This window comes from Ammospiza caudacuta, chromosome 3 (assembly GCF_027887145.1).
Source record: "Ammospiza caudacuta isolate bAmmCau1 chromosome 3, bAmmCau1.pri, whole genome shotgun sequence".
In the NCBI taxonomy this organism is placed as follows: Eukaryota; Metazoa; Chordata; class Aves; order Passeriformes; family Passerellidae; genus Ammospiza; species Ammospiza caudacuta.
Genome location: NC_080595.1, coordinates 63,730,814 through 63,752,314, shown reverse-complemented (window position 1 = coordinate 63,752,314; position 21,501 = coordinate 63,730,814). Strand labels below are relative to the sequence as shown.

At 37.2% G+C, this 21,501-nt stretch overlaps 1 protein-coding gene across 1 annotated transcript in view; it reads left to right on the top strand.

The window, feature by feature from the left end:
- The window catches only part of LAMA2 (laminin subunit alpha 2), a 335,919-nt gene that overhangs the window by 270,475 nt on the left and 43,943 nt on the right, over positions 1 to 21,501 (top strand). Inside the window, exons 39-43 of the mRNA XM_058802519.1 lie at positions 650 to 813; positions 4,212 to 4,350; positions 9,869 to 9,971; positions 15,803 to 15,919; positions 18,867 to 19,049. Of these exons, the coding sequence (XP_058658502.1) occupies positions 650 to 813; positions 4,212 to 4,350; positions 9,869 to 9,971; positions 15,803 to 15,919; positions 18,867 to 19,049 (706 nt within the window). The remainder of the gene's footprint in view (positions 1 to 649; positions 814 to 4,211; positions 4,351 to 9,868; positions 9,972 to 15,802; positions 15,920 to 18,866; positions 19,050 to 21,501) is intronic.

The window sequence follows — 21,501 nt, the reverse complement described above, 5'->3', positions numbered from 1 at the left end:
TTCTGCCTTAAAAGTTTTGCCAACAGAGTTTGAGATCAGTGTTGTAGCTACAAAAAAAAAAAAAAAAAGCCATCTTGAAGTATCATTGGTTCTGCAGATATTTCCAGCATGCATTGCAGCTTGCCATAATAAATGGAAAAATGCTCTTTGGAGAAATGGAAAAGGAGACACAGTAAAACAGCTTTTTGGAACAGGAATGGCAAGTCTTCAAAAAACATAGTTCTTACTGAGAAGCTTTAATAAGCAAAAAGATGTTGTATCCACTCAAAGGGTCCTGAAACATGAAACTTCTGCCACTTAATAGTTATTACTGTGGAGCACAGCAACAATTTAATATAGCTATACATGCATCTATATTTAGGAAGGCAGTCCAAATTAGTCTATAAACTTTAAACCATGCAATTCCTTAATTATAAAAGAAAAGCTTCTATTAAGCTCAAGAGAGATGAGTAGCTCTTGGAATATTGTTTATCTCCTCTCTGCTTTCCGGTCCAGCCTTTCCTGTTATTCATTCTATACTAGTTCCCTGAAATTTTAATGCATGGGTAAGTTAAGATAATAGCGCACAAGGAAAGAAGAAACACCCTGATATATAGATACAGAATGCTAGCAATCAGAAATTCAAAGGCTTTTCTTTTGCCATTTTCAGTATGTGGAAGGTGTTGCAAATAAGATACAGCCAATGTCTGATCAGCTGAAAGACAAAATAGATGACTTATCACAAGAAATTCGTGACAGGATGCTTCCAGAAAAGGTATTGCAAGCTGAGAACCATGCGGGCCAGCTGAATGAATCATCTGCAGTGCTGGATGGGTAAGGCAGACATTCACTGGTAATGCTAAAATCAAATCATGAAGCAGGTTTGCAAAATTGCTTCACAGAACTTGAAGGGCATTCCTCTTCTTTGACACCTGCCACTGGGGGTATACAAATTACAGGGGTATCTACAAGTATACAACTATTGAGTTAGTCAATTTATGGAGCTCTTTTAAGCAGTTTCCTACATCTTGTGATTCTTATAGCTTGCTGCTATGTTGTGAAAAAAATAGCAATTCTTCTTAAAGAGCTCCCTACACATTTTCATGTGCATTTGTTAGAAACAAGTAGTATTTTCCTTTTTAAGATGACCATTTTGGTAGGAGACTATTATTGTGATTTTTAAATTGCTAAATTGTTTACTGTCAGAAGTTCCCCTTAGTGATGGACAGTAATTTCTCTACCAGTTTCAAAACTCTCTCCAAAAAAAGTAGGTGTCCTGGACGAAGATGCTTAAACCCAAGAACAGAAACTTCAGTTTCTGTTTACCACTATCACATTCCTAAACACAAGAGCTGCAATGCCCTTCATTTATATGACCACATATGACTGCTCTTTCAGCAGAATGTTGCTATATAACTCATCGTGAAAATAGCTTCATGGAAAGAATATAAAGCAAGGTTTTGTTGGGTTTTTGGGAATTTTTGGGGAAAAAGAGAGGGGTGTCTTTTGTTTTATTGCATTCTATGCGCTTAAGAAAGCAAGCCATAAATAGTAAGTGTAATTTGCAATAGTAATACCCAGAAATAGACCATGGAAATTCTGCCTCTTGGACCTGTCCCCAGCACCAGCCTCTAGTTTCATTATTTTGTAAAAGCACTGCATGAAAAAAAGTATTATTTTTTAAACATTAAGAATATGCTACTTTTTTGCTCCTTCTATCTTTTAGATACTACCTGAAGACTTGAATATCCCAAAGACTTGTGAGCAGATGCTTAACACAGTTTTTTCTTACCAGCATCTGTAATTTTGAGGAAAAGACAGGAAATTAGCTCTGATACTTGCAAAATTACTGGCTTAATTTACAGTGTAGTTACACTACTGTAGACACCCAATGTAATACATGTTTTAAGGTGTGCATAAAATAATGATAGCTGTGGTTTCCTGGGTAAAAATGAACTTGATGAGTGACTTTAGTGTCACACCCAACCACACATGAATATCTGAATACTTGGAAGGTTGTTGTGAAGGAACTAAGAAAGAGAGAAAATGTAGACAAAAAAGATTTTGCTTCCCAGTCAAATATTGGCAAGACATGCTTTGAGATATAGCTTTTTAACTATTCAAAAGAGACCTTTTTATGGGTGTTTGTATGTGCTTCTGTCTTAATGTAGGTGACAGCTTGGCCTTAAGGACCTTAGGGTAGTGTTCAAGATGTTGTAACAGCACTATGCATACCTATGTCTGATCCAGAAATCAACCTCAGATTCTCAAAAAAAGACAATAAACTCCACAGAACCAAGGATATTAAAAATTATGTCTAAAGGCAGGTTGTTCAAAGTTAAAATTTCTAATGTGATACATATGAAGATACATATCTTCAAATATCTTCATGTGATACATGAAGATACATATATTCAAAGGACAACAAAATACCATGGTGCTGGGCAATCAGGATAAAGCTGTTAACTTCATGCACTGACAAGAAATAGTTGTACTTTACAGGCATATACAGTCTCTATCAGTTTGAGAAATTAAAAAGTGTATCTATCTTCACAACTGGCACTTGAGTGTCTTTCAGACAATTCTAAATTTGGTGATCTAGATTACTGTTTCTTCTTACAGGAGAGATAGAGGGAGAGCCCTGTCTCTTCAGTCACCTTCTAAGGATTCTAATAATATATTGATTGACAATGAGGATGTTCTCTTGAGTGTTAGAACATGGAACCATTCATGAACTTACCCTAGGAAAAGAATTGTTGTTTCTGCTGTGTACAAGGAAGCATTAGTATGGGCTTCTCCCTTGTGGCTAATTGCCTGCTCATGAGTAAGCACCATTGGTATTTGGCAAATTCAGTTTAGGTTTTTCCTAACCAGAAAGGATTTGAACCATGTTTCTAAGCAGTTCTTGAGGTACTTGCTAGGTAGGTATTCTGGGCTCCACATTTGTTTAATAGAGCATCACAGAAACTTGGAGTAGCCTAGTGAGCTCCAGCCGTTGTTGAGGAAAGAGATTCACTTTTCCAGGGATGATGCAGAGGCAGCTCAGTCATGCAGTTTCTGCAGTAACCTAAAGGGAATCTCTCTCCCTCTTTTAGCTACATGCTGAATCCAGGGACTATATCTTCTGTCCACTTTGTCTTTTCTGTGGCATTTGGTAGAAATCAGTGAGTAATTGATGTGAGGATCAGAGCCCAGCTGTCACAGTTCTCCAGAGAACAGATAAATTACTGGGATGGATTTTCCTTTCTTACACACACACTGTCTCAATGACTAGTTTATACAAGCTGGAACAGGTCCAACAGGAGTAATCTCTGTCTCTCTCATATTGCCATACACGTGCATGGCTAAAGAATTTCCCAGAGAGGCAAAAATCCAAGTTCAGATCCATTCTTATCTAGTTCAAGTGGGGATTTTACTGCATTTACACTTAATTCTTAAAATCAACATAGGCATTGGTCATAAAGGCTACTGAGATAGTTGTCTTCAAGTTCATTCTGTAGATGCAGCAATTCTTTGTAGAAAATGTTTTAATATATCATACAGAGAGAGTGCAAGAAAAGTTATTTCCCCAGCCTGCTGACTAGAAATTTCCCTAGGAAGGAGGCTAGCTGAACACTGTCTCTGCACCAGCAAATACTAACTGTATTTATTTATAGCAATCAGAATGGAGTATTTCATGTAAATTGAACATCACATTCAATATGAAGCATTACTGGCTATGTTTTTCATTTTGGTCAGCAAACTTAACATTTAGGATTTGGTTTAGACTGTGAGATCGTCTTCAAAACTAGCAATTCTCTGTCTGGCACCCAGACCAAGAAATTAGTTTTTCAGATATTCTGCTTTAAAACATGCCTGTGGTGATCCTTCATACAGTTCAGGTTTCCTCAAGTTGCCTGGCTCAGCACATAGCCTAAAAACCCACATGATGAATATGCTACTTGCATTAGAGCATTAAGCACAGTGTTATCTTTTCTCAGTGTCTGGTCTATTTTTATCTCACAGACCTTTCTTTTAGTGAGCATTGTTCTTTATGTCTCTCTGCCGAGATGAAATATTAATTCCATTAAACACATGATGCCAGATCTCCTGAAATCTCAAATGTAGCGTTGCTCTCTAAACACCTTAGAAATAGCCTTAGAAATACAGGCTGTTTCAAAATGTAGGATACTCTGTTCTGTTGAGCTCTGGCAGCAGGTTTAATGGTGTGTTTACTTTCTTCATCCCAACAGAATCCTTACTGAAGCAAAAAACCTCTCTTTCAATGCCACACGTGCTTTCAATGCTTATACTAACATCAAGGATTCCATAGATGAAGCTGAAAGAGTTGCCAAGGAAGCCAAGTCTCTTGCAAATGAAGCTATGCAAGAGGTAAGGAAAATGAGTACATGAAAAAGAACGTTTAGATTTTTTGTGGAATGTGCTACATCTGATCTCAGATCCATGTTTTGCCATCTTAAAACTTTATGTGAAGACCTTTGCCATCAAACATGCTTGTTTTTGTGATGAGAAAGCTATGCCTCTGTCATAGCTATGTGTACCTTCAGACAGTCCCTATTTGTTCCTAACTCATGATCCTTAGTTTTGTTCCCCATTTTATTTACTATCCTTCCTCCTGAAGGATAGTAAATAAAATGTGTATGGCTCAAGCCAACAGCTTTGATTCAGGAGCCATCTGATATTCAATAGTGCAAGTTTAGATGTGGATAATACATTCATTAAATATAAAGAACTTGGTACCTTAATTAACTCTTCAACTTAGTTCCCTGAAAATGCTTGAAGGCACTTCTCTGCACATCAGATGAACTGCATGCACCTGGCCAGAATTCTAGAAATGGAGAATTGTAGGAGGAGAGTGGAAATTTTATTCGCTTTGTGACCTCTACTAGTTTTTGCAGAGAAATTTTATTCTCACTATGAGGTAGCACTGTAAACTTCCAGAGAAAATGAAGAGAACTTTTAAAAATAGGATTGTAAGGTAAATTCAGCTCTCCACCCTGGGTCACAATGAAGATCTTGGCTCTTTGATGCTTATACTGTGAGCAGAAAGCATTCTGAGCGTAGCCAAAATTATCTTTAAGGTCGATATCAGAGGAGTTAGTGGCAAATTTGTGGGAGTCGGTCAGAGACCAACAGGCATGCCCTCCACATGCATACAGAAATGTGAGGCAGTGACAGTATAATATGAGAGTGCCAGAACTTGTATTTGATATAGGGACTTGTAGATGAGCAGAAACAACTTGTAGTTACAGCACATGTATGTGAATAAATGTACATGAATAAAAGTAGCTTACAGAGGGCTACTTCAGTCAAATGCATTATGAGAATAGCAAAATCAATCACGTGCTGTGAAGCTCTGTATTCGTCAGAGGGATAAAGTGAAGGAGCCACTGCCCAAAAATTTCAATATTTGCAGGCTGTTTATATTTTCACTGTTTTTTCAAATAACACTAACCACCGTATTTCTCTCTTAATGAATAAAATCACCTCACACATTACAATGTGCTAGTTCTCTGTAAATTGTTCTTTGTTTTACCAGAATGCCTAATTACACCACAGAAGTAAATAAGGGCCTGGCCCTTTTTGTTTTTTCCTTCTCATTAGAATTTAATATGCAATGTCTTTTTCTCCTTTCATAACTTGGAATGAGTGAGACAGGCAGCTGTTTCAAGGATTGAAAAGGAGAAAAAAAAGACACATAGAGCAATAAAGAAACAAAGCTAGCAATTACAGGATGATGACAAAAGTATATATATTACTGGGTGATTATAGCATAGAGAGAAAGGGGATTGATAATTTAATTGATGGAGGTCAAGATGGATGATATGATGTAAATATCAAGCAATATGAAGCAAGTGAGTAGCAAGGAAAGAGATGAAAATATTAGGGTGATGTTTTCAGCATCTCCTTTGCATGTATTCATTAGAAGGAGTTTGGTTTTTTTTATGAGCAGTGTATGTGAAATGGGGATCTAGTTGATGAGGAAGAAAATTGAGGCAGCTGATGCCTTTTAAATGTGATTGACTTGATATAGAGGTCATTGGTGGTTTGCCATCAAATTGCTGCAGAGCAATAGATTTAGCTGTTATTTTTTATATGTTCATTTAAGCCATATTTTAAAAATATGTCAGTTGTGAACTACAGTCATCCCTTCTTTATTCTGTTTCCTTGTTTGTATTTAAAGACTGTTGAATGGTTGCTCAGCCTAGGTGAATGGTTTAACTGGTAAAACTGGTAACCAGGTAAATCAGGGTCCCACTTTCTGGAGGTCCCAAGGAGCTTTTAGCTGAGCTTCAGCACAAGACCAGGAATGTACCCTCAGTCAGGGCTGTCTGGAGCACAGTGGCTCAAAAGGTCTCCTAGAAGGCAGCATAGGCCCCTAGAAGGTGTGATGCCAGCTTTCTGAGAAGCTGCTGTGGGGACCCTGTGACATGATGGCGATCTTTCTTTCCCCTCCTTTTGAAAGAGCATGTTCTCTTCTGGATGCCTGTTTTCTGTAAAAGACTCTTGAGTTCCAGGTGTGAATAAATAATGGAGAAAAGTGCTGTAGCTCACTTTGCTTCCCTGATCCTCACCTTTCCTATTCACCAGGAATAATGTTGGTGCAGGGGGATGAAGATTTCCCAACAGCAACAAGCTGGTGTATGAACCAGAGACTGTATGGACAGGTTTTGGTTTTAGGTTCTATCCTCCACATCACTGGACCAAATTATTTACAAGAATCTTCATGATATCTCAAGGGGTTTTTTGTTTTGGTTTTGGTTTGTAATGGGAAAATGACTTAATTTTCAAATTAATCTAATGCTGCTAAAGCATGAATGAAAAGATGCTCAAAATCCATTGTGATTACAGGAAGCCTGATAAATTACTGGAAAAATGTATTAAAAATATGACAGAAAAATTCCTCCTGAGGTTTTTATGATGGATTTGCTCTCCCCTTTGAAAGCAAAATAAATTCATCAGAAATGAGAAATCTTTAGCATTCAGGCAGTTTCAGCATTCCATTACTTAGATAGTAACAGATAGGAGTCAGGTTAACATATTCTGGTCTTATCTCATAGATCAGAATGGTAGTTGCACACTCTATATTAAAAAAGTGGATTATTCTTAGGCTGTTTAGAAAGGACTTAGAGGCTGGGGACTGTAGGCAGCACAAGGGACACATCAAGTGTTTAGGGTCCTGCTTTCTTTTTTGATTTTGACTTTCTTTGTAGATGGTGCCCCAGCAGTTCTGTTGGTGGTCTAGATTTCCTAACATAAAGCTGCCTAGAAATCCTTGGGAGGATGCCCTGAGGTGCAAATCATTTTTGGTATCCATCTTCAGGACTAGCAGAAATGAGAGTAACCCTGTTTCTTGCATAGGAGGAAACTTCACAATGTAAGTGTATGGGAAAAGAAAATCATTCAAGAACAAGGCAGAACTATTTTTAATTGATTTGAATTAGCACTAAGCCTAAAAAACCGTGTACCTGTGTAAGTTCACGTGATCTCAACACTGCCCCAGTGCATTTATGCCTCTAAACCATGACTGAGGCAGCACTGTTTGGGTACATGACATGGTCCCACTTCTGCATAAGATGAAGCAGAGGTTCAAACTGCCCAAGGTTTGCATGGGGAGGGTAGGGGCCATGAGAAAGCCACAGGGACAGGAAGGTACTGTCTGCAGGTTGTGGACATTTTGGAAGAGACAGAATTAGAACAAATTAAATTCCAGAGACCCTGACATTTTCAAATTTATTTTGAATCACAATATTTTTTTCTTTTTTTTAGTTCTCTTTTTTTTTTAACAGTATTTGTCCCAATGTAGAAAATAATGTCAAAGTCTGTTGGCTATAAATCCTACTAAATTAAAGTGGTTCGCCATGACCCAGGCTTGCCACAAGTGTATGGACTCACACAAAGTCATAAAATGTTTGGGTTTTAATTACTGACTGCTTCATGACTTGACATCTCATGGACCCCATGAAAAACTAATAAAAAAGTACATTTTCTATCAGATGTCTTAATAAATCCTTATTTTCAAAATTCTTTTTAAAAAATATAAAATAAAGCTTTTAATTAGTACAAGTTTATTCTCTCTGAAAGGGCTCTTCTAGTATTAACTTTAAGCTGAAACCTGTTTCGGACTAATTGTCAGCACTTGCCCAATTACTGTCCCTGATTTGATGAACTTCTTGGTATTGCATTGTAAATCTGGCTTTCCAACATCATTGTATTGACTATAAACTGCTTCAGCAGCCAGTCAGCCATGCCTAGTTATATAACAATAATAATAACAATAACAACAACAACAACAACAATCATTATTTTTGAAGTCTGTGGTCACAGAGTGATCACACTCTGGGTTCTGTTTCTAGTAGAAAAAGAAATTTTAAAGTATTGTCTGATTTGACAGGTGCATCTGTCCCAAAATCTGGCCAAACATTCTTCCTTCAGAAGCAGTCTTTTGCTTCACTGGGTAGTTTTTTGATTTTTTCCTGTTTTATTTTTTATATTTTTCTGTTACCAGTGCTGCTTGTTACTATGTGGTAGAGAAAATCTATAAGAAACTCATTTTTTTCATCTTTTGAATGTATATGTTTTTGTTGTTGAAAGGAATGTGTACACAGCTTAATATTTCAGGTGAGCTTGGGAAATGGCAGTGATGTGTGCCTTTGTTCTTAAAGTCACATAAAAGCTTGTATTTACATCCTATCTAAATACAAGGAATTCTTTAATAGCTATATCCCTGTGACATGGCAACATATATACTGTGAGATATCCCCTAATAAAAAGCTCGGTGCTGAATTTTGAAAGTGTCCAAAGCATTCTTTAAGATTTTTAAAAGAAAGAGAAACAGCAAGTTTACTACATGTTTTTTACAGTATCATTGAAAAACATCAGAGCTTCAGCAATATGTGAAATGTCACTTCTGGGCTTGCTCATTATAAAAATAATGAATAGCAATAATAATTGTGTCATTTAATTGACACACAGTTAATTTTTGAGTATATGTATCTGCCCTGGAAAATGAAAAGTAGCTGCTTCTTAATTACATACCAGTTACAAGGCTATGACCCATGACTAATACAGAATGTTATCTGGCTGTCAGGAGTATTCTCAAAGAAATGTATTCAGTATGATGTATGACCTGAGTTCAGTCTTACAAACTGAGCAGTAAGTGGTTCAGAACCTGGAGCATTTTCTACTGACTGAAAACACTAATCTAATTTAGAAAAATCATTCCACCTATTGATCAGTCTCTGCACTGAAGGTAGAGATGGATGTTTTTAGGAGAAAGATCTTTAAGTAGCATGATAGGATGAAGGATGGTAACTTAGTAATAAAATTCTTTCAGATTAACTGCAGTTTGCCCTTATTTTAAAACTCCATTTCTTATTTCTTTACTCACCTAGCAATTACAATTTTTTAATTTAACTACAGATGAATCTCAGTTGTCATTATTAGAGTCATCAGATCCAGTCTGGCCTCTAAAGTTTCTGTAGCTGCAGTTGGAGAGAAATACTGTATTTCATGGTGTTCTGTCCATAGCTGGAAGAATAAATACATATTGTATTGTAACATAGACATATTTTGTATGTTGGTTTTGGACAGTTTTGCTCTTAGAGTCAAATCTGTTTCTTTAATACTGTAAGAATGTCTCTCTTTATTGATGTAATCTCTCATATTCCAAAGGGGATCTGACATACCATTAAAAAAATTTTTTAGAAAATTTTAGGTTTTTTTATTTTAGTTCTGTTAGACTAATATTATGGCTGTGGGATGTAATTCAGAGTCCATTGATGTGCATGTAAAATGTAGATGACTGTTCACTTAGATCATGATCACATGTCTTTTATGACCTCAGACTTTCCTGTCTGTTTGACACTTTGTTTTTCTCTGTCCACAGACGTCTGGTCCTGAAGGATCACTGAAGGATGGTGCCAAGAACTCACTCAAGAAAAGCTTCAGGGTCCTTAACGAAGCCAAGATGTTAGAAAGTGATGTTAAAGGTATGTGCAGTATATGGCATTCAGACCCACTAAACAGAGCAAAAATATCTTGTGAGGCTGCTGTGCTTCTCTTGCTAACTACAATAAGGGCAAGAGTAAGGGCAGAAAAATTGCACAGAGTAAATATTGAAGGCTGAGTTTGAAACTTGTCACAGAGATGATGCATGAATCTTCCTCATCCTGCCAGCTTAGTTAAACTAAGAAACTAATAAGAGGCTTGTTTCTTATTAGAAACAAGACAGATTTTCATAATAGAGCCCTGTCTTCTATGTTTTGGCATAAAAAATTCTATTTTGCCTCCTGGGAGATACATTAAGAAGAACATGCAGCATAAAGGAGGTGATCCATGCACCTTAGTCATCTTTTGGCTATTTATGCACTTTAGTTTTGGCAGCTCTTAACTTCCAACTGCAGAACTCGTTAACAAGTAAACACAATGTTTAATAAGGTCATAAAGCATAATGTTTCACACGGTCATTAATTGCATTTCATTGTCATACACTGTTTGAAAGTGAAAAACATTATTATTTTCTTGTAGCCGAACTGAGAGAAAGAAATGTGTCTGAGTTATTCGTAAATCTTGGGTGTATATTTAGGGTCTTGTTTATTGCAACTCTCTACTTCTAGATTCAGTACAGATTTAGGGCTGGAGGAACACATTTCAGGAAATATGTTATAGAAAATCACAAGACTATTGGAAGAGGCCAGTGTGCAATTTCAGTAGCATGGCTGAAGCGGAAAAAATTACTGATGCTTTCTGGAATGCAAACTGCTGCAGCTTGCCATGGCTGGTGTATGAGACACTAAAACAGCTGTGTGAGGCAGCCTCTCCCCTGCCACAGCACTCCAGTGAGCACACTCAGCACCTCAGACCAGAGTCCACAGCTCCCTGTGCCCCCCAGGCAGGTCTAGTGAAGTAAAGCACAGTTCCCTGTTTTCAAGGACAAATTAAAATGGTGTCTCTACAAGCATGGGCATGAATTCCCTGTGTCCACACAACTGTCCAATTTAACCCTGAGACAAGATTTATTACTGCAGAGAATTTTGAAAAAAGCTATTTTCCCATTGTACCAGTGAAAATTTAAGTTGATAACAGTTTCGTAATTCAGAAGAAAATGTCCAGACAGCCTAAAGATTCATAAAGCAAACTTAATGCAAGCAGGCAGCAATGCTTAAAATGCACATATTAGATCTTTGTCTATGTTTTTGCCCCAAACTGAAGGGTAATGAGATGGAGCTTTCTTTAATGCTTTCCAATACATCTTAAAATGCTTCATAAAGACAAACATTCTGAACTTGAACAGTATGCCTTTTTACATCTAATAAAACATGTCCATGCTCCACAGCTAGACCCGTGGAGATCAGTTAGCATTGTGCCCAGAATGCAGATGTGTGAGAAGAAAATGCAATGACATACTTCTATTCCCCACTCTGCTTTTCCACCAAAGTGGTGATATTGTTAGTATTGTGAATAACACAGAACATGGGTTATTAGTATTATGAACTAATTCTTTCTGGATGTCTTGCTTTTCCCATGAGAGAAATTGAGAGTTCAATGTCAAACTAATAGAAAGGTATTTTCTTAGAATCCTTATAAAGCCACCCTTTCAGAGTCTCAGCTGGAAGTGCAGGATGGCTAATGGGCACTCTATAAAGATCTGGTAGACAGAACTAATCACTAGCTTAAAATTTCTCTGTCTGCACTATAGGAAGTACATTAGTTTAAGTAATGAAGACCCATAATCCACTCAGCTAATATACACTCCAAAAATCCAGCCTGAGCCGTGATAGAGATGGGAGTGTTTTCTTCTTACATTATGACATTCCCCTGATTTGTGGCCAATTACCTGAGTTATAAAATGGCTGTTAATCATAAAAATGTTTTATATTACCACCAAAGACTGCTGAAACAGTCCTTACAAAGCAAAGCTTGTGACAGAAGCTATTAAAATGAAGATTTAGTCATTTCTCTCTCTGTGGGGTGAGGAGTTAGAACGAATAACCCTGGTGGGAGAAGCAAAATCTGTGTGTAGTACTGTGGCTAGGAAGGAATTTTGAAATTTGGCCTATCAGTGTATAAATGCTGCTGATCAATGAAAAGTGAAAATAAGATACACAAACTCCTCTTCAGCTCGAGACTGCTGTCAGGTGGCTACTGAAATTCTGCTAATGTAATTTCTTTTGCTTAAGAATTGACAGCTTGAGGGGGATGTGTCTTGTCAGACAACATGTGAATATTTTTAGCTAAAACATTTTCCAGCTGATAGGCAACATATCCAGCTTATAGATCCCATGTTTGTGTATTTTCCTCTGAGTGGTCTTTCTGCTGACCTGGCATGTTTTTGTATTCACCAGATTATGACAGTCAGTGCTGAAGGTACTTTTTTGAAAAAGTTAAACTTAATTAGCTGCATTTCTCTGGTTACATCTCTTTCTCCTGTTTGTTCCTAATGCCAGTTTCTAAGTCTTGCTTGGTTTAGGAAAAAAAGAATCAGTTTGTGACTCATGTTCCTCTTTATAGGATGAGACTGTGGGAAGCAGGAATGTTATTTGGAAGAAGTAACCCAAAGATAACAGAAAGGGATGTGTGTAACAGTCAGTTCATTTCTGCAGTCTCCAGTCAATAAGAACAGGTGCACTTGTTGCTCCTTGTAGATTTCCAACTTTAGTCTGGTTTTGGGATACATGAATTTAGTAGCATAGCCTCATTGCTGTTTTCTTGGACAGTTTCATGTGGAAAAACTGCATTTATCCATACTGCCAAAAGATACCTGTTTCCACTATGTTCCTCTATATGTTTGTTCCACCATGATGGTGGCACATCATCATGAATTAACCAGTGTCACCTATTTATGTGATCTGCAGAGACTTGTAAAACCCCGTGTCTCTCGTAAATGACTCTGTATAAACAGTAAGTAACTAAATTCCTGAGTTCATCTTAAGATGAAATATATGTGCACAGCATTGTTTGTTTTCATTTGACTCCATTCATGCAGAGGAGTAAGGGATGATGCTTTATCCTGTAATGCTTTGTTTAATATGAACAGAAATTGAAAATCTTTGTTCATGTTAACCAAGCCAGCAAATGCAAAGGCCAATACATGCAAAGTCCTTCAGGTTCCTGCTTACACTTTAGGGTTTAGTTTCAGCAATGCATGACTAGTTTGGCTGATTTGAACAGTGCATTTATTGGCATCTTATGCAGAGCTGATCAAGTGAAAAAAACAGGCTTGAGATAAATTCCTCATGATACTGCTCAACCTACACTTTAATGAGAGCTGACAGTGCCTGGCATCTTTCAGCGCAGACCTACTAACCTCTTCCAAGTCAGACAGGCTCTAAAGATTGTAGCTGCCTGTATTTTGACAAACTTCAGCACTCAGCTGGAGGATCTGGAGGATCTGGAGGATTTTGGGCCTTCAAATCATGGTCACAGTTTTTTTATAAATGCTTATAATTAAAGGATGTGGAAAAGCTGACATGAAGTCAGTTCAGTTTGTGATTCATGCAAGAGATTAGTCCAGTGCTTAGTGAAGATGCGATCTGGATTACAAGATAAGAAGTTACTTCAAAACAAAACTTAATATCTCTGTGAAAAATGAACAATTTCCTTGAAAAGATGACATGGAACATAAAATCTCCTCACTTCCCCTTGTGTAAAAGCCTCCCTAGGAACACTTATTTATGATTTTATTATTGTAACTAAAAAAAACCCTACCCACAGTAAAACTGTATTTGAGGAATAAAAAGAAAAAATGCTAAACAGGTAGAGGCTCAATATTCAATTTCAGAATTTTTAGGGAAATTTCCCTTGTTAAATTCCATAAAAACCAGTTTGCTGCTATGGTTACAAAGCTGTAAAGGGAAGTCTGGAAACATGATTCTTCAGAAGTATAACTGGGGGATAATTAGCATGCTGGACAGGCAGAGTAGAAAGGAAAAAAAGAGATTATTTAAAAGTATGTTACAAAGTTAGAACATCACCACCATAAATGAGTCAAACTTCTCAGAAATATTGACACATTTTATAAACACCAACATTCCACTTGACATACCAAGAAATTATCAGGCAGACCATAATTTTAGAAATAAATGGTAGAAATAAAAGCAGGTTTTTTGGTATTATGATTTAACAGGAAAAGAACTCGGATAAAATCTCAAGGCACGCAAGACCAGAATCTCATTAATTCATCATGGTTTAACAATGTCATGTTACAGGTAGCCTCCTTCAGCAGTGGGGACATAACCTGCCATTTAAAAATAAAGCTGTTTTTAAGGAGAACAGTGACCATATCATATATGCAATTCTTCCAAACTTTATTCTAGTGTAAACTGTGCATCCCACAGTTCACAAAAATGTCCTTTTCTTCTGCAGAGCATTTTGCAGGAGTGAGGGCTTATCTCCAGGCACTCCTACAGTTCTGTGTGTTGCTCTAATTTAAATAAAGCAAACAGATTTCTTCGTCAATGACATTTCAAAAGGTCTAACAACAAAAGTATACTTCTCATTTAAATTCCATGTGCTGTTTCAGCCTGGCTCTAGCCTTGGAAAATTTAATTAATAATTTCTTTAGGCAATATGAATTTTGTTTGATTTTTCTCCTTACAAATTGCTTCTTGCACATCTAATTTTAAGAAACCATACTTTTTTTAGAATTTGTGGAATGTGAACCACATAGGTGTTTATTTTCAATAACTTGTCACATACCTGAAGGTCACAGTCATAGCTTGTCATCCTGAACTCCTTTTCTACAAATTATTCTTCTCTTCCAGCTATCAAGCTCAGTGATGTTAAATTAGTTTCCTGGTAGGATATGCCTTTAAGGAAAGAAATTACCAGCTGTCTGTTCCAAAAAGCTTCATATTGATACAGAGAAATAATGAGAAATGCCCACTACAGTAGTAATTTAAGCATTAACTACATTTCTTTGTGTCAAATTTTACTTCTGAGTTTTGGGATCATGTTTGTTTCCATAGCCATAAAGCTTAACTGGGATCTCAGTTTTGAGATTGTTGCATTGCTCTACTCGACACAGTTGAAAGGGCCCTGCGTAATTTTTATTTAAAGTATATGCTGAAAAATAGGAACTTGCTTGTAAATGAGGATATCAGTTTCCACTGTGATGTACTACATATGACACACGTGTGCCTTTGATTTGCACTGGTCCTTTGATTTGAACCAATTCTTAACTATGAATGTTTTTTACTAGGTGGGTATTTTCCCAAAGAATTTAGAATGTTTATTTCATAATAATCTGATGTTACTGTATTCATCTCTTGTTGACAATTAGGAATCTTGTATTTTCCTTGGATGTTATGTCAACATCTTTGAGAAAATCCAAGAGAGCTATGCTCTTGCCACTCTAATTGCAACAGCAAACTGGCCTAATGGATCTTGGTTCTTTCACGCCACATTCAACTCATTCAGCTCAGGCAACCACCTTAAGAAGAAAGGCAGTAGCTTAATCTAGGAATCAAAACTGTGACTAACATCACAGTTGTTGACTCTATCAGTGGATCATTGTGTGAATTTGCCTAAAATGTAACATCATAACTAGTTCTTTCCTCAGCACACCCTTGAAAAACCCATATTAAGTATACACAACAGAACAAGGAACTCAAGCATTTAGATACTATGGAAGTGGGGAACTTAAAGAAACTGGAGAAGATAATCAGTGAACCCCACAAGTTCTGCTGGACTTCCTTATTTACACAATTTGATATAATAATGAAAAATGGCTTGCTTGTTACTATGCATTTTAAATTATATGCAAAGAAAGGATAGTGAAAATAAAGAGTTAAAGCTTCTGTATCCTATGCATTTTTTATAGAAAGGGGTGGTGATCTGAACAGCACACAGAACAGGCTGAAAGATGCTGATGAGAAGAATTCCATTCTCTTGAGAGCTTTGAATGAAACTTTAGGAAAGCTGTCAGCCATTCCTAACGGTAAGTTGGAAAAGTGTTGCAACATTTGACTCAGTTGAGCTCTTTTGTTTCTTTTTCCATCACTTAACATTTGTCTCATCAAGTTTTGCCTGTGTCACACTGGGTCTACTTTGACCACTGTCTGTTATAAAACAATGAACAATGTGAGAGAGAAAACTGAACTGAAAATATTACATGGTATCAGTCAGAATATTGGGATGGTAAAAGGTATCATGCTTCTGCAGTTTGCAGAAGGTTTCTGAAAGAAAATAGTTATGATATCAGAAATTATGACACACTCCGAGACAAATAGTCTTTTTTTTATATGTGAAAAGTCTTTTTGAAGGTAATCTTTAAGGAAACACTATAATTTCACCAGTGTCGTTTAACCCAAGAAGAATAAATCTTTCTGACTTCACAGGAAAAACAGGGTGAAATTTGCTGCATTTTGTCTCACCTTTCTACCCCACTCTCAACATTTCCAGCCTTTTTGTTGTTGTACATCTCTTTTGGCCTGTAAATTGCTTGGAACTGGAACGGGTTTTCCTCAATAGACTCTGAAGTGCTGCACTCTTGTGACCCACCCTGAAGGCAAGGGTGACTGGGTTCTTGTTAATACATCCCTTGGGGTGGGTTAGAGTGAAATGACATTGAATGACCAGTGTAGATAGGAGAGGAGAGGAGAGGAGAGAGGAGAGGAGAGGAGAGGAGAGGAGAGGAGAGGAGAGGAGAGGAGAGGAGAGGAGAGGAGAGGAGAGGAGAGGAGAGGAGAGGAGAGGAGAGGAGAGGAGAGGAGAGGAGAGGAGAGGAGAGGAGAGGAGAGGAGAGGAGAGGAGAGGAGAGGAGAGGAGAGGAGAGGAGAGGAGAGGAGAGGAGAGGAGAGGAGAGGAGAGGAGAGGAGAGGAGAGTTAGTGGAAAGGAAAGATACTACATATATGGAGCCATCAACGAGACTTGGTTGTTGCAATTTCTCTGTCCCTTGGTCAAAGTGATGGTCACAGGATCAAAGTGATTGATCCATCCAGGGTGCTGGAAACCCCACACAAGTTTAGTGGGTTAAGATACCTTCAGGTTCAGGTGGGAGCTCCCAAGTACCTCCCCTGGAGAGTAGTTTTACACTGTTTGATGCAGCACTGTCTCATATGCCATCCTCTGGTAGAAGGCCCCCGAATTGAGTCTGGGGTTTTTAGTTATGACCCCTTGTAAGACATGGCTGTTCTTGCTCTGTCTGGGGTAGTTGGGCCAGTGACATCTTCTCAGAAGGGATGAACGCCTCCAGTCCTGTGTGTGAATGTCCCAACACATGCCCCCAGGCAGGCGAGTTTTACACCACAGCCAGTGGTGTAAGGGAGGATATTGGTACCATAAAAAGCATTATCCCAGCTCCACAGGATTTGCTTCTTATCGACCTTTTTCCTAATCTGGCTCAAAAAAAGATCTCCTTGCTGGAGAAAGGTCGCTTAGTTTTGGGTATCCTCTGGTGATGGGTGAGATCCCTGGGCTGTTCTTATGAAATCAAAGGTTTCATCACCACACATCCAAAAACTCTGCTCCTCCCCTTAATTTAGGAGTTACTGACCTCAGCATAGCAACTGCTGCTTTTGCCAGTGGACCACTGCTTGAGTCATTAGCCTTCAACATTTCAGTGTTTCATATATGCACACTTGTCATTCCTTGGTAGCTTTTATTTTTAAATGTAATACTCATTAAAATCCCAAAGTCCAGGGATGTTAGCTATGTTGCATTGTGATAGCAAGGGACAGGGAGCTATATCTCACTTTAATTATAATGAATAGTGAAAGATAAAATGAATGTTTTAAAAAATTAAATGTTTATAATCAATCTATTTTTTTTCAATGAGCACTTTATAAACTAAAGTTTTGCCTTAAGAAAAGTCTCTGAAGAAATTCTGTATTCTGTCTGATTTCTGATGGTCTAGAGGGTTCAGACTGCTAGTAATCCCTTAGCATAAAAACAATTTACTGTTCATCTTGTACATTTTTGTGGCTTTAAGATTCCAGCTAACTGAAAAGTTTTGGTTTAGATTTAATAATCCTTGAAATCAGCACTCACAAAATAAATGGTTTAATATTTCATGCTCATCATGTACCATTTCTTGGGTTTTGGTCAAGATAGTGACATGGTTATTTGTCTTGAGCACAGATAAGATGTCTCAGTCAACCAAAATGGACCTTTAAGGCCTGTTAACCTTAGGACACAGAATACTAAATATGGAACAAGTAAAAGTAGTATGAATTATGCAATCATTAGCAATGTAATAAACTCTTGGCAGATTAGAATTACAGGATGCTTACTCTTGGCACAGGGACACTCATAAAAACAAGCAGATGAGTATTAAGAATGAAATTAAGAGGAAATAAATGACATGGATAAGGAAATGGAGTAAATTAGTTGTCCAACAGGAAAATGATCAAATGAGGAAGGGAGAGAAAATGACCCTGTCATATATCTTGTTAAAGGATTTGAGAGAGCAGAGAGCAACTTAAACTAATAATTCTTCTGTCCCTGCTATACTAATAGTCAGATAAAAGCAGAAAGATTCAGAATGAGGTACACAGAGCTCATGTGGGACAAAAACAAATATGTGCAGGGATGACATATTTTAGGGTGTGGCTGAAAATAATCTGTGGGAAAAATAGAGACAAGTAAGACAGTAACTCTAGCTTTCACTCAGCCAGAAAGGTGCACGACCTCTAATAATGGCCCAAAAGGAACTACTTAGATATGATGAAAAAAGGCAATCGGGGTTCTCTTTTGTTTCTCTTGTCAGAACTGACAATGACAATGGTTTATTAAAGATTCTATGGTATTTCTGAGGTGCTGTTGTATTTGAAGGGTTTTTCAGAAATAAAGGTGGAGTTTTTTGGAGCACAGATATATATCTTTACTCAAAAAAGTTACTTCTGCACTCTGGGCAATCATTTTCATTATCATTTTCTACCTACAGATACAGCTGTAAAGGTGCAGGCAGCCAAAGACAAAGCAAGACAAGCCAATGATACTGCAAATGATGTCCTGGCCCAGATTAAAGACCTCAATCGGAATCTTCTGGGCTTGAGAAAAAACTACAGTAAACTTACAGATGATGTGGCCAAAACAAATGCAGTTGTGAAGGATCCAGTCAAGAACAGTAAGATCTTTTTTCGGATTGTTTGGTGGTGGTTTTTTTCAGTTTGTGCTTTTCATTTCGTATCTCAAAATGAAACAGAGACACTCCAGAATTTCACTTACATAGCATTACTACAGTATGCTGGGATAAAAGGACTCTATCACTTCTATTTTCTGGGCTTCTTATATATATTAAAAGGGACCATAAGTCCCTTTGAAAGCTAATGTTTCTGTGGAAAGAATTTTAAATCTTAAAGACTAGCGCTTAGTAGTTGCAAGAAAAGCTAATGTCAGCAGGATGCATGTGTAATGGATAGATTTGTTCCTCAGATTACTTTTTGAAGTATTTAGGAGGTGACTAATCAAAGATTCTGACTGGCAATTCACTGCCTGATTCAAGAAAAATACCCCATACTAAATCTGTCTTCAGTCAATCACATAATCAGTCCTGGGAGAAATGCATGGCTTCTTTCAGATGCATTACTATTTTTGGTAGAATACTGAAGACACTGAAAAAAAGAAAGAAGATTCTGGAATGGGCTTTTATCTGCTTTTTTTTTTCATTTTTTTGCCATAAATTCTGTTATCAAATGTGACAATTACTTTAGCATTTTCGCTTTGATTAGGATGGATAAAAATGAATTCTATATTACAATACATTTTATGGTAGATTGCTAGACCATCTCTCATATAGGAGTATACAGCCACAAAACTGGAGTGTCTTTAGAAAATTACTGAAGGGCCAATTCCTCAGCTATTCTGGATTGTTGTCAGCTTGATGAAGCTGGGCACCTAAAAACATACAGTTTAGGAAGCTGTCATTCTCATTCTGTGGACAAATATCCTCTGCCAGTTGTTGCTGTACACTGTTGCTTTACAAGTGAGAGAAGTTAATTCCAATGTCTGTTTTCCCTGCCTGCCCATTGCAAGGTCCCCGTTGCTCATCAGCTGAGATACAAGTGTGAGCCCCAGTTCAATTCCCATTGGGTGCATGCAAGTTTAGACAATATGAAAAGTAGTTGTTGATTAAAATAGTGTGGTTACATTACAACAGGTTGTAGATCCAACAGATCTGTAAGGTCTCTTGCAGGGGAGTGGGAAAAACTGAGAAGCAGTCTTAAAGCAGTCGTTTCTTGGCACTGCTGAATCTAGACCAGGCCACCTGTCCTAGCTCAGGTATTCTGAGCTATTTAACCTCTTGGTTGTCCCCAGTCACCATTATTTTGTTTGCATTGAAGGGTGATCTTAACACTTGCAAACTGTTTCATAAAGCTGAACTGTGAGATGTTCTCCAGAGGTACACTTCTGTCATTCTCCAAATGTTAATGGATACTGAGATTAAAGTAATGTAGGGTGAACCATTACAGATGTATGAAGTAAGTAGGCTGGCACTCATGGCTAAATGCAAAAGTAGACATAGCCTCTCTATGTCAAAATTCAGGTGCTGAATTCTCATTTTGATAGGTATGAAATCTTTAAAAGGTAAAAAGTCATGTATAGACTCATCCTGTCCCTTACTTTCCTTTACATTTCTGTTTAGATCTTCAAAACATTCTCTTGTGTTATCTTCTCTCTCTTATGTTATTCTCTGTTTTTCTCTTTTCTTTGTCTCCATATCTTGCCTGCAGAAATCTGTACGTATGTTTTTCTTACTTGCAGCTTATAGTGTGCATTTTCCAGTAAACAATTACTCATTGCTTACTGCCAAAGCCTCTGCATGGTCCTCTGTGTTTCTCATTCATTGAAATAGCTAAATAGTTACTTTTTGAGAACTTTTCGATAAAGTGACTTGGTAGCTAGTTTAACTCAAATGAAACCTTAAGAAGCATCTGGAAGGTTTTGGTATGAGTGTTTGGGTCAAAAAATTAGAAATGCAGTTTTTAATGCTTTGTCTTAGCATTATTTTTAGGGCTCTTATTATTGCTATTATTTTCACGTAATATGCATCTTTGGGATAAATGCATGTTTGTCCCTTTCAGTGTCATCCAAAAAAACCCACACCCTCGTGCGAGCCAAGGGTTGCAATCCTTAGATCTGCTTATGAGTTGTCAGAGAGAGGGTAATATTCACTAGTTGTATATTGAGAGGCAAAAAAGGAATTTGAGGCTTAAAGAAAAATAGAGGCAAAAATATCATGGTAAAATTATTTACTTCACCTGAAAATCAAAAAGGAAATAATGTCTAGTTTACTGTCACTGTTTTTAAATATGCTTTCAGAACATATACAGAATATTAAACTTGTGACTAGACTAAAACCTTTTTGTATTTGTGCCCATTACAGTTAGTTGAAGTATTCATTTCAAGTTAATTTTAACCCAGTAATTTCAGAATTACTCATGGAAACCAACCAGTTTTCATTAATTCAGCATTTTTCTTCAAAATTTGGAGTTTTTTTAAAGCAGCAAGCGAATATTTAATTCATAAATGTATTTTGCTACAGGAAATGTTTTCCAGAGCTATCATCCTGACCTGAA